This window comes from Sitodiplosis mosellana, unplaced genomic scaffold, assembly GCF_009176505.1.
Source record: "Sitodiplosis mosellana isolate CC-2019 unplaced genomic scaffold, AAFC_SMos_1.0 Smas_scaffold_6197, whole genome shotgun sequence".
Lineage (NCBI taxonomy): Eukaryota > Metazoa > Arthropoda > Insecta > Diptera > Cecidomyiidae > Sitodiplosis > Sitodiplosis mosellana.
Genome location: NW_022601438.1, coordinates 2,542,667 through 2,554,954, shown reverse-complemented (window position 1 = coordinate 2,554,954; position 12,288 = coordinate 2,542,667). Strand labels below are relative to the sequence as shown.

At 37.7% G+C, this 12,288-nt stretch overlaps 1 protein-coding gene across 3 annotated transcripts; it reads left to right on the top strand.

Moving 5' to 3' along the window:
- Positions 1–1,508: 1,508 nt before the first annotated feature.
- LOC129577232 (uncharacterized) lies at positions 1,509–11,414 on the top strand. Of its 3 annotated transcripts, none has more exons than XM_055463892.1 (12): positions 1,509–2,555; positions 4,703–4,904; positions 5,038–5,153; positions 5,273–5,836; positions 5,960–6,923; positions 7,024–8,079; positions 8,156–8,281; positions 8,388–9,501; positions 9,578–9,780; positions 9,859–10,191; positions 10,311–10,373; positions 10,453–11,414. In XM_055463892.1, the coding sequence occupies exons 2-12, from the start codon at positions 4,850–4,852 to the stop codon at positions 10,842–10,844; spliced, it is 4,986 nt and encodes a 1,661-aa protein (XP_055319867.1). In that variant the 5' UTR covers positions 1,509–2,555; positions 4,703–4,849; the 3' UTR covers positions 10,845–11,414. The 3 variants fall into 3 exon arrangements, with proteins under 3 accessions (XP_055319867.1, XP_055319869.1, XP_055319868.1); XM_055463893.1 differs by having other exon boundaries at positions 1,725–2,555; positions 9,880–10,191; XM_055463894.1 differs by lacking the exon at positions 9,859–10,191 and having other exon boundaries at positions 1,707–2,555.
- The last annotated feature ends 874 nt before the right edge of the window (positions 11,415–12,288 follow it).

Here is a 12,288-nt window from a genome sequence, read left to right as displayed (position 1 = left end):
AATGAAACTTGGGATATATTTCCAAAAATTAGACAGATTAGTGATATTAGACCAATATTAGAATCCGTGTCTATCCCCTAGATAAAGTGACGTTGTTTATACCTGTCTTGGGATTGATTTCCTGATAATCGATGCGACGTTTAGAACATTAAGGAATACTTTGAATTCACTTTTCAATCAATCTGCACATTCTGTACTTAAAAACAGCATTATAAACAGCTGAACAAATCAGCATTGAAGGCAGTTGTGTTTTGCATGTTACAGTACATTTTACTCTGACAATTTGTCGCATCCGAATCACCGTATTCATTTAACACTATGACGGTTTTTGGGTAATCCAGGGCCCCAAGCGAACTTTAAAGGTGAATAAAAGTACTAAACAGTGTATAAACCAACCGGAGTTAAGTCTCATTGTATAGATTGAACATTTCTCTACACGAATGACATATGCACATATGCATATGTGTGAGTATGTGTAAAATACAGCCTTCCGAAAAACATGTTACGCTGTTGTTCTTTGGGGACCACAGGGCCCCATGGCTATTTTATATTGTAACTGGACTATGATAAGAGATATCGACTTGGTGTCTGTAGCAGTGTTGTAGACTAGTTTATGTACTACAACTTCGCTGCAGGCATCAAGTCGTTATCTCTTATCAGTTACGCGAAAAGCCGCGAAAACGTGAAAAACGCGAGTTCATAGTTTCTCATTTTTCAAGGAACTGATAAGAGATAACGAGATGGTGTCTATGGCAAAGTTGTAGCTATGGTCAAGTACTAAAACTTTACTACAGACACCAAGTCGTTATCTTTTATCAGATACGCGAAAAAATGATAAGAAAAAATTCATTCGGCTATTTTATATTGTAGGTAGATATAATAAAACTATTCGATCCGAATTTATGTCAAAATAAAAGCCCTACTTGAATGAATGACAAACATTGTTTTTTTTTTCAATTGTCGTCACCATCGCTAATTGTCAATGTAAATTTACATCATTTAGTTTTCACTTCTTTAAAAAACTGTTGAAACACTTAATGTTGTCATGGATTGAGGGAAAATATGTATAAAAATATGGCAAATGTCTGAAGAGAAATGAAATTCACAGACCGAAAAAAAAAGACATACGCATATGACAACATGAATGCATCAAATTGGACAACGGAATGAAATTATTTTGATGCTTCTTTTGAATGGGTTTCTTCTTATTATTATTCTCCTCCTCCTTTTTCTTCTTCTTCAAGTAAATGCAACAATATCTCAGTTGAGAAAAAAAAATCAAGGTCAAAACCGATTGACAAAATAAGAAATTGAAAATGATGCAGCCAGTGCTGCAGTGGATTGAATTTTTTTTTATCCGATTTTATTGAATGAAACCATAAGTGTCTTTATGCTATGTTCAATAACAAAGAAAGAACCGTGCGTCTCGATCATACGATCCCATCGCGTACCATTTGTGTAAATAGAAGTATCGACCGTATGTGATATTTCCCACTATCGAAATGACAGAGTTACCATTTGTAATGAACATAAAGCACTCGAACGTAAACACGCGCGTCTTCGTAGAAATATTTAATGAACGATCAACGAAAACTCAAAACATAACTTGGACGATGCATGAGGAAAAAAAAACATAAACCGTTTGTATTTCTTTTTTCTCTTGTTGTTCTTCTTCTTCTTTTCTGTTTGATTGAATGCGTACGAATGCCACGAACAAATGTAGCAAGCAACGCAGAGTGTACGTGTTAACCTATTTTACCAAGTTTTTGACTCGAATGCAAGCGGGTGTGTGCGTGTGCGTGTGCGTGTGTGTATTGGTGAAAATTTGTTGTTCGCACAGACCACTGCAACGGCTTCAATTCATTTTTTTCTTCTCTGAGCTGTTCGTCGATATGTTAAGTGAAACGTAAATGCGTCAATCAATTCAACTCTGGTACGGAAAGAGTATTCTATTTCAACTCAAATATAATATTTCAAAACAATTAAAATGGATTTTTTTGAACAATGTTAATGAGTAAAAGGCAAAAAATCGTTGTGATTCTATGAAGAAGCGAAGAGTAAATTCAATGGTTTTCATTGTGCATTGAACGCGTCCATTTTTTAGCAGTTTTAATGGGTGTTCACATATGTGTATGTTTGACATTCGCATAGACAACGGCCGACGTTCCCGTACAATGTGAGTGTGTGTTTGTTCAATGAACTCTATATTATGTGATGCCGTATTCCGCTGGCTGAAATAAAAATCCGTACAACAACAGAGAGCATCGAAACGTATGTATACACACGAATACGTATATTCGGTTGTTGTGTGCAAATGTGTGTGCGTGTGCGGTGTTCAAAGCAACAACAGCACAAAAAATAATGGCCGATTGTATGTCATGATGGAACAATAAGAGAAGGAGCCTATCAAACAACCATGCAAATACGAATTCATTTCGTCGACCAAATTACACACAAAAATTCTAGTGAAATATCAAATACAATTGTTGAACGTAAATTAACAAATAGTTTTCCCCAAAAAATACTTTATTGACTACATCGTTGCTGTTCACATCGTAAGTGTATTTTATAAAGAAAAAAAGAAATAAATGGAATAGTGAAAGCTTAGATAAAAAAATATATATAAATGCCATGAAATCATAATACACATCGCTTATACACAGAGATAGAGAAGTGAATACAGACGAATTTTTTTTTCTTTTCATTGAATATGAACTAACTCGAAAAAGAGAATGATAAATTGCGTTAACTTAAACTAGCTGAAAATGATGAGTGTACGTGAAATTCGAGAAGTGTGAATATCCAATTGTGAACGCTTGAAATTTGGTCGAAAAATCAAATTGAAGCAAATGTGTACACATATCGGCAGAAGTGTAGTTGCAAAATGCACATATGAATGTTGAAGTAGAAAGGAAAAAAAACACCAATGCTGACTGTATCGTGAAAATACAGGAGAGCAAATATCAAATGGCTTTGTGCGCCCCATATTCAATTGGTTCAGATATTTCTTTTTGTAAATGACAGATATACACACAATCTATAATAATCGAGTTGTCTGTTATGAGAGCCACCAAGAAAGACAGAGAGAGAATGTGTACAGAAAGCATTTGGTTTTTTTTTTCATCTTCTTCTTCGATTCTGTTTGGAAATGTGCAAGAAAATTTCATTTTGAAACTGTCTATTATTTATATCTCCAAGTGTTGATTTGTTGAATAGAGCGATCCCGTCGTTTGTGTATTGCATTTGCTCATGTTCGATTGCTCGGTTCAATTCGATTTGTGTGCGTGTATTGAATGCCGTTCGTTACATGTATGGCACAGCAAGGCTTTTGAGTGTTGATTCAAACAACAACAACAATAACATCAGAAAAAAAGAGGTTTCGTAGAAGTGCCGAAACGGGGACTCTATTTCAAACTGACAGAAGACCCATTTCAGCGTATATATACATATATGTATGCATTTTCATATCAGGCAAAATGAAGTTGTGATCTGATTCATATGAAGCAAAATTTTTGTCGTACTATTCACTCGGAATCGACGAAACAAAGTGTGTGTGTGTGTGCAGCCGAGAAAAATTATATATTACTCTTACGCTCTCTTCGCTACTAACAACAAAGACGTACTTTTTTCGTAATTGTTTGCATTCCTCTTTTTTTTTAGTTTTTGTTTAAAAATAAAATACAACAAAACTGTGCGCGTGTGTGTATGTGTGTATGCGTATGCAAGAGTTGTTTCTATGGCAGTTGATTTATTTCTGTGCATGTATGTGATGTGTATGAGAGAAAGAGCGCGCGCGTATGTGTGCGTGTGTGTTTGAGTTCGTGTTTCGTTCGGTAACACTGCAATCGTTGAAAACGTTACGTAGATGTGTTTAGAAAACAAACTGTGTCACTCTTCATTATAATCAGATCTATAAAGCCACAATTTGGTGGACACATCGATTCATAAACAACATGAATGAAACATTCGTTGCATGATTCAACTATAATTACTATGAAAATGCCACCGATGTTGTTCTGATAATGTTTTGAAAATAATAATTTTTTTTTAATATCAAACATGGATTCATATGCATTACGAAACGCATCGCTCCACCACAGTAAAAAATCAAATTGATTGATTTTTATTCTAGTTGTCAGCAGTTTTTACTCTAATGGAGAAATGAAGAAGAGAAGAAAAAAAACAATAATCACGAGTCTCTTTTTTAATGTTTACTAATAAAATGCAAAACGATAATGAAAATGAGTGGCGAAGGTGAACGACGACAGCCGCCTATAATCATTCATTGAATAAAGCGCGAACAAATCGAGCTCGCCTCGACTCCACTCGCATATTCTATTGTGAAATTCGCACGCAATAAGATTTCAACACAATGAACTGAGCTGTTGTCTCGGCTGTTGTACTCTCAGTCACTTCGAGTGTTGTTATTGCTTTGCCAAAAGTTGTTCAAACACAAGCATGTGTGCATTGCACACATCGATACGCACACAGATGATTTGTATGCATAATTTAACCAAATCAGCAGCGGCACACTATGATGCTATGCAATGGCATATATGCAAAAATAACAAGCAAAACAATTGGGCATCGCCGATAATTTACTTTTTACGATCATCACTCTTCGTGTATTCTAAGGGCGATATGTTGATATTATTTGATTTTATTCATATTGTAAAACTAAATCTTCGTTTCATTTCCATAGGTCAACCATAACAAGAATTGAACATTGACGAGTAAGTGGTGGGAACAGTAACGGAGCACCGCGACTACAAAAAACATAAATAATGACTTTGCTTATCATACGGGCGAATTTAGAGAAAAAAGCCGTTTGAATGTTTGTCCCGATATTATGGTATCTCCCTCAAAACCACATCATTCGAGAGTCGCCAGCCAAGGACATTTACGTATGTATTTTCCCTCCATTTCGTTGTGTTTATTGTTAGCAAAATGTCAACTCCGATAACAATGTTGGTTCGATCAGGATTGCTTTTCCCGGCTAATTTGAATGTGTTTTTCTATTTTTGCTGCCATTTCCAGATAAATGTAAATTAGTTAAGGGACCCAAACCATTGACGCATTTTAAATTTTATTTGGATATTGAAAAGCATCATATTGAGAATAAAATTGAAAAATCGATCAGAGAACTTGGCGGCGTAAGTACAGTTTATATCAAATCAAATTAAAATCGTAATCTCATTTGAGACGAATTATTCGAAAAATTAATGCTTCTCCTTCTAACGCTTTCTTTTCGAAATTTGCATTTGTGCTGCAGTCAATCGAATTTTTTCTGGCGAAAAAAGTAACACACTTCGTCACCGACAAGCCAATCGATCGAGATGGTAATTTATTGAGCGTTAGCAATCACTACTTGTCACCGTCATCGTTGCTTTTATCGGCACAAACAAAAACCCCGTCACCGGCTCAAACAAAACCAGCGTCCATACAATCGTTGCATGATTTAAATATCAGTGATGAAAAGCAGGCAGCCGCGGCGGCAGGTTCAAGACCAAAAAGTCGTGCAGATGCAATGGTACAAAGGGCACGTACTACAACGCAACCACTTGACAGTAAAAGCGTTCAATGTGCCTCTTCGCAATCCCTATTGCAAAATCCAATGCAATTAGCTCTCAACTGGGGTACACCGATTTGGAACACCGACTATACGTTAAAATTTTTAGAAAAAGTCTCGCTCGCGCTTAAACTTGAGAATCCAGCAACACGCACCACATCAAGTACAAAATCATCGCATCATCATCACAACCACCACCACCATCACAAAACTGCAAACGTTAAGCATTTGAATGGTGAATACATAAAAATTGAATCGACACAGAAAGTAAGTCATGCATTTCGTTTGTGATTGGGTATCGAAAGTTGTATTATTTTCTTTTAATGCATAATTTTCAATTTTAGATAATGTACTCCAATTGATCTAACACATATTTCTCAATTTCAACAGCAATATCGTCCATATTATCAGGAGTTTAGCAGCTGGCCATCAATCAATTTTGATTGCACCTTGTGTCCATTTCAAACGCGAAGCGATAAAACAATTCCGAAAACAAAGAATTGTGACAATCCCAACGCCAACGCCAACGTCAATCCAAAACACACGAACGACGATTCGTTGGCCAACGTGAAAATCAAAGCTCCGTCGACGATCAACGCAAAAAGTATCACCGACGTAACAGTGGCTGGTAGTGTACAGATATCAATTCTAGCTAAAAACAATATAACAAACATAATTGAAAGTACAATGACACGTAAAACCCGAAATAAACAAGTGCGCGAAGCAGCCATTGATGCGTGTAGCATTAAAACCAATAACGATGATGTCAAACCGAATTCCGAGAAATGTGGATATTGTGAAAAGTGCCGCGTTGAATATGATGTATTAGCATTGCATCTACAATCGAAAGAACATTTGAATTTCGTGAAAAACAATGACAATTACATAGCTCTGGACAGTTTAATAAACAGTGGAGCTACAAATGTGGAAAACTTTTTACGAATCAATAGTGGTCAAATGATTAACGAAACTGAACGGAATGGTATGCATAGTCCGCGCAAAGATTCACTAATTAGTACGCGTGTTAATTATTTGAGTCACACCAGTTTTGCGGAGCATAAAAGTGATAATAATGACACTTTGGCTGCTGCCGCTAAATCGCACAAGCAAATGAATGGCATTGTGCAGCGCAGTGATGAACTGTCACCATCGAAAGTGAACAATGTCCGAGAGAGGCTACCAAAGTACTCACCGCCAATCACACGACGATCACAAACGAAAAATGCAATACAAGCGATTGTGGACGATCAACCGATCACGGATACAATCAACGCAAAAGTTCCACCGGAAAAACTCAACAATTCCACCACCGTCGACTTTCGAGATGACGAACTGAATTTCATTTCAAAAGCAGGTAAAATCAAAACCTTCCGACAAATGCATACGCGTATAAATCTATCAATGTTGATTGAACCATCTTTTCATCAAAATTCTTCGTTTATTTTTCGATTTAGACAACGATGTTCAAACCAAATCCCCTTCAAAACAAGGCAAGGTAACAACCATTAATGGTAGGAAGAAATGCGATGAACAACAACCGACGGTAGTGAATCATATAAACGATGAATCGCCGGTGTTGCCAAAGCGTTTAGTCCGAGCATTCCCGCGTTACAAAGTCATTGATGGTGTACCGAAAGCAACGAATGAACGAGCCGCAAAGCATACAAAATCGAATGCCCTCAACAAGAGCGCTGAATTGAATGCGATAGAAAAAGAGTTGGCCGACGATGATGAAAAGGGCATCAAAGACCCCATCACCGGGCTTATAGTTAAGTTTAAGCGTGTCCGCGAATCGGAATTATCAAAACTCACATTTGAGGCGGACAATTTTATGTTTCCAAAACGCGAAGAGCTGCCAACCGATGAGGATCGTCAGAGTACATCGGAAGTTGATGGTGATGCCTCGTCGGAAATACTGTCGAGCGATGTGAGCGGCCTTCTTCGCGATACATCGCTGAATAACACATCGCAAAACAGTAGTTTGAATTTTTCCACCGCAAGCGATCAGTTCACGAGTAGCGGACGAAGGAAAAAGCGTCGTACTCAATTTGATAATTTTAAAAGTCCAGCACAAACGAAACAGAAATTTCGAGCATCCCTCATTCAATCACGATTGAATTCCGCAAAAACAGTAACACCAACAACGCCAGCCACAACGAATGGATCTCAAATCCCGGTCAAACCATTGACTGGCCGGGGTGCGAAAATATCAGCCGCTAAAATAGCAGCAGCTGCGACAGCAGCAGTAAAGGGAAGACGAGGACGAGGTCGAGGCAAAAAGCAACGAATGTCCACGTCAACCAATGTTGCGATTGAGGCACAAGCTGATAATTCGCTCGATGATCGAATGGGGGAGAATACTTATATTGGCGGCAAACTTTTAGCCACAGATTATTTTCAAAATTTGAAATTTTCATTCGAACGGGTCCCATCGAACGAACCATGGTATCTGACATTTCAACGACAGGATGAACATCGCGAACGAATGTTCGAGTATTGGGGAAATACAGGTACCTGTTTTTGAAAACGATAAAGAAATAAACAACATGTTGACATTGAATTGTTTTCCTCCTACCACCTGAATAGCGTACCGAAAGCTTCCATACGAACTCGGACCACTGCCTCCTTTAGAACCGGATTGTTGTCTGCTCAGCAAATTGACAGCAATCAAAGCAAGCAAACAGCAAAGGAACCGACGCTCGACTAAATCAAGTAAGTATTGAACCAAATCGTAAAGCCTGCCTATGGACAGCAATCAACAGATTTGAGAAATATGTGTTTGTAACATAAATTTTTTTTCTCCATTTGCAAAAACTAGACGTACACGTTCCAGTTGAAGTAACCAATACAAAATTAACGACAACATCCGAGGAAAATGCGGTCTCAAGTAGTAACAGTACAACAACCACAAATACTCCATCGCAAAAATCGAATACCATTTCACGAGCATGCGACGAGAGTGACAATGATCGAAGGCCTCAAACCAGTACCTTGTCACAATTGCTTTTAGCTGATAGTTCATTAAATAGTATTGCATTGCCGTCGGCAATATCAAATAAAAAGAAAGCCGTGCTGCTTGATGCATTTGGTCAGCCGCGAAAATCGCCCAGAGAGCATGCATCGACACTGGCCATTCTCAGTTCACTGGTTCAGCAACGGCGGAAACGAATTAAAGAAATGAATGGCGGCATATCACCGGAAAAAATGCCCAATTATAAAGCGGCTGTTGCGGCGGCCATTGCGGCTCAGCACAGTGCTGATGTCAGTGAAAGCGAAGATGTGATGGACGAATGTGAGTCTCGGCTACAAATCAAAGCCACCACCGAAACGGATGTGAAACCAATGTCGAGCCGTCGACGATCAAACCAAACGCCAGTATTCGAAATAAACAAAGGCACCATTGTCGATGCAAATGTTCAACAGTCAAATGGCGGCTATCATTCAATGGAACAATCTGATAAAATATTCCGTTTGCGCAAAGGTAAACGACGTCAAACGGAAAGTGTGAGCAGCAACAATGAGTCCATTTCGGGTAAAATGGATAAAACCGATAACGGCACTGCCAATGACAAAGATGACAAATCGAAAGACCATGTTGACATACCGAAAATGCCAGTCGACGAATATGTTGACCCAAATAAAACGGCCCGTGACCTCGATGACCTACTATCAAACTGTTATTTGGACGCGGACAGCGATTTAAATCACATACCCATCGATTGTTCAGATCTCATTCTAGTAAATACGTCAAAAGATTTTGTGGAAATCATTGAATCTGTGAAAGATGGCCCGCTCACCTATCGCAGTCTGCAGCGCGGCAAGAAACGGCACATCAACAAAACTGGATGGCCATCATTGCCGAAGAAACGCCTACCAAAACGTGAAAAAATCGACGAGAAAGACGATATAGACGAATCGGCAGTCTCTGATGTGTAAGTGTCACTTTTTTCGATAGAAAAAAAGATGAAGAAAAAAAAAACATGAAAACTAAACGAATATCGTTTGCAGGCAAAATTGCGAAAGTTGTCATTCGGACACGGAAAACGATCTGAACGATGTGCCCATGGATTGTGAAAATGATAATTCAAATCACGTATTAGAAAAAACGCCCAAACACGATGCTGACGATACGGTTGAGTCGTCGGCGAAAAATAGTCCAATACCGTTCCGCAGTGTAACGCGTCGTAAAAGACGTAACACCAACAAAACTGGTGAGTACAATGGGAATGCTTTTGCATTGGTTTGTTTTTTTGTTCTGTTTGTTTTGGAAAGTGAATGTTTGGTTTTAGGCAGCACGATTCATTTTATAGATGATGATAATGATGAAGAGAAGAGCCGAGCTTTGCGACACGATCGCCGTAAGATCCGAACACCATTTTGTGATGACAATGCCGTACAATTTGTGGTATCCGCTAGTTCGAGTGAGAAAGCCGAAAATTCGGACATATTCACTGTGTCATCGGATAGTTTCTTAGACACCGATGTGAACAATGATACAGTTACCACGGCCAAATCGCGGCTGTCGGCTGACTCCCGGTTATCGGTCGACGACGAAGGTTCTATATCCGACGAGTCAACCGCCAACAACGAAAGTAATTGGCATTGTCGCTCTTCTCTACGACGTAAGATAGTTTCGTTATTTTTGCTCCCCATGTGTCTATCATTCACCATAACATGAAATAATTCGAGATTGTTTTTGTTTCTTCTTTTTTTTTCCGTTGAAACCATTTCGATTTTTTAGGCAGCAACAGTATTGTAGAAGAAGAGACAAAACAACAAAAAGGCTTTCCTTCAGTTGAAGAATGTAAGCTGCTTTGATTTGAAAGCTAGTGTCATCCTATTAGTCTTTCAAACTAATATTTTCTCCTAATTTCATCAATTAGCTGCTGCATCAACCACCAACAAATCCGCCGCAACCACTGCCACTACCACTACCACAACGACCAGTATTTTGGAGCGAACACTAAAGAGTATGCACTCAACGCGTTCAAAATTCTTGCGATCACCGACATTAGTCAAGGGCACAACAATCGATCTGAACCTTCAACCACTTGTTTGTGTACAGAAAATTGCCGACAAAGATTTACCACCGCAGAAGCTCTGGATAAATAGTCTGGCATCGTCAACAGTCAATACCACAACAACAACAACAACAACAACGTCCGACGATTCCGATGTGGCAAAACCAAATAATCGAATCAATTCATCACCGAAAACCAAGACATCGCCGCGAAAGTTGCGAAAACCGCGCGGCCGATGGTATCGTGAACGATAACGAGTCACAAACAGGTTCAACTGTATTGAAATTTATCTAACTATTTATAAAAATTCAATTGCTTAGAATGTGTTATTATCGATCATCAATTAAATTTTTTTTAATTCGTTATTTTGCCCTGTGACTTTCAAAACACGGTGATTGATAATGATGATGATGACGGTAGAATGGACCGTTTTTATTGCATCCATAGAATACACACACACACACACCCAGAGAGCAAATACGCAAATCTTAGTTTTACTTTTAGTATTTTTAACAAAACAATGTTGTCGCGATTTGTATTATCATTTTTTAATTGTAATCTGTATTTAAGAGGATAAAAAAAATTTCAAGCGTTATAAATATTTTCTGAAATTTAATGAAATAATTTTTTCCCCTAAAATAAACCTAAAATTAAATAGCATAATTCGAATCACACAAAGAAATGTAGAAGAAAAAGACGAAAAATTAAGATAAAAATTGTCAATGGAAACTAAAGTAATATATTTTGTATGCGAATCTAAGATTAGTTCAAAATGAGAGAAAATAATAATAATAAAGAAAAAAAACATCTGTGTTGTAAGAAAATTGACGTTTTATTCCACAAAACATTGTTGTTTGTTTATTGATTTGAAGAATGACCACACTAAAATTCGCTATGGCAACATTAAGCATATAAGTGACTTTTATCAACATTTTCATAAATCACATGCCAATGTCAAAGGGAAAATGTGACAATTGTTACGTGCACATTATTTGGCGGGAATTCGATAAATGCTCGATTTAAATAACCGTTCAATTTTTTTGACAAACCTTCGGATTATCGAATTTGATATGGACATTTCTGTAGCAGTTCACATTGGATGATGTTAGGCATGCTGAGAGTCGTAGTGTAGTAAAAATTGATTGGGTGTAAAAAAGTCTCTTATACGGGCGAACCATGGCTGGATGTAAAAAGATGCATATTCAGAAAGGGTTTTTTTCAATGAAAAAAAAAAAAATGATTTCAATATTCAGATTTTATTCCTAGAATACTCTTCTTCTTCTTCTTTTTTTTTGAATGGGCCAGTTAACAATCGGAATCCTTCGTTGTATTTGAACATGAACAGGTTCTTAAGTAAATCTAGGCCCTCAACAAACAATGAACTTTGCCAAGGTTCTATTATAAATATTTTGGTGCAAAATCTAAACATTTCTATCGTTGTGCAACATACTTAATTTTACTTGTTTTTCTATAATTTTTTTTTTTCTTCAATTTTGTGATTTTGTTTGGCTTTCCATTTAGATTAGCGATTGAGCGTAGCATGACTCAAGCTGCATGAACGAAACGATTGGGCCATGCGTATTTTGTTTGTGGCGTCGCCAGCTCAGTACATCAGTAAATTGCGAATCTAATTCGCGTATAAAGCACGTGAATACATCTACTCATAAGATGTGCATTTGTGTGTTGCTACTACATGTT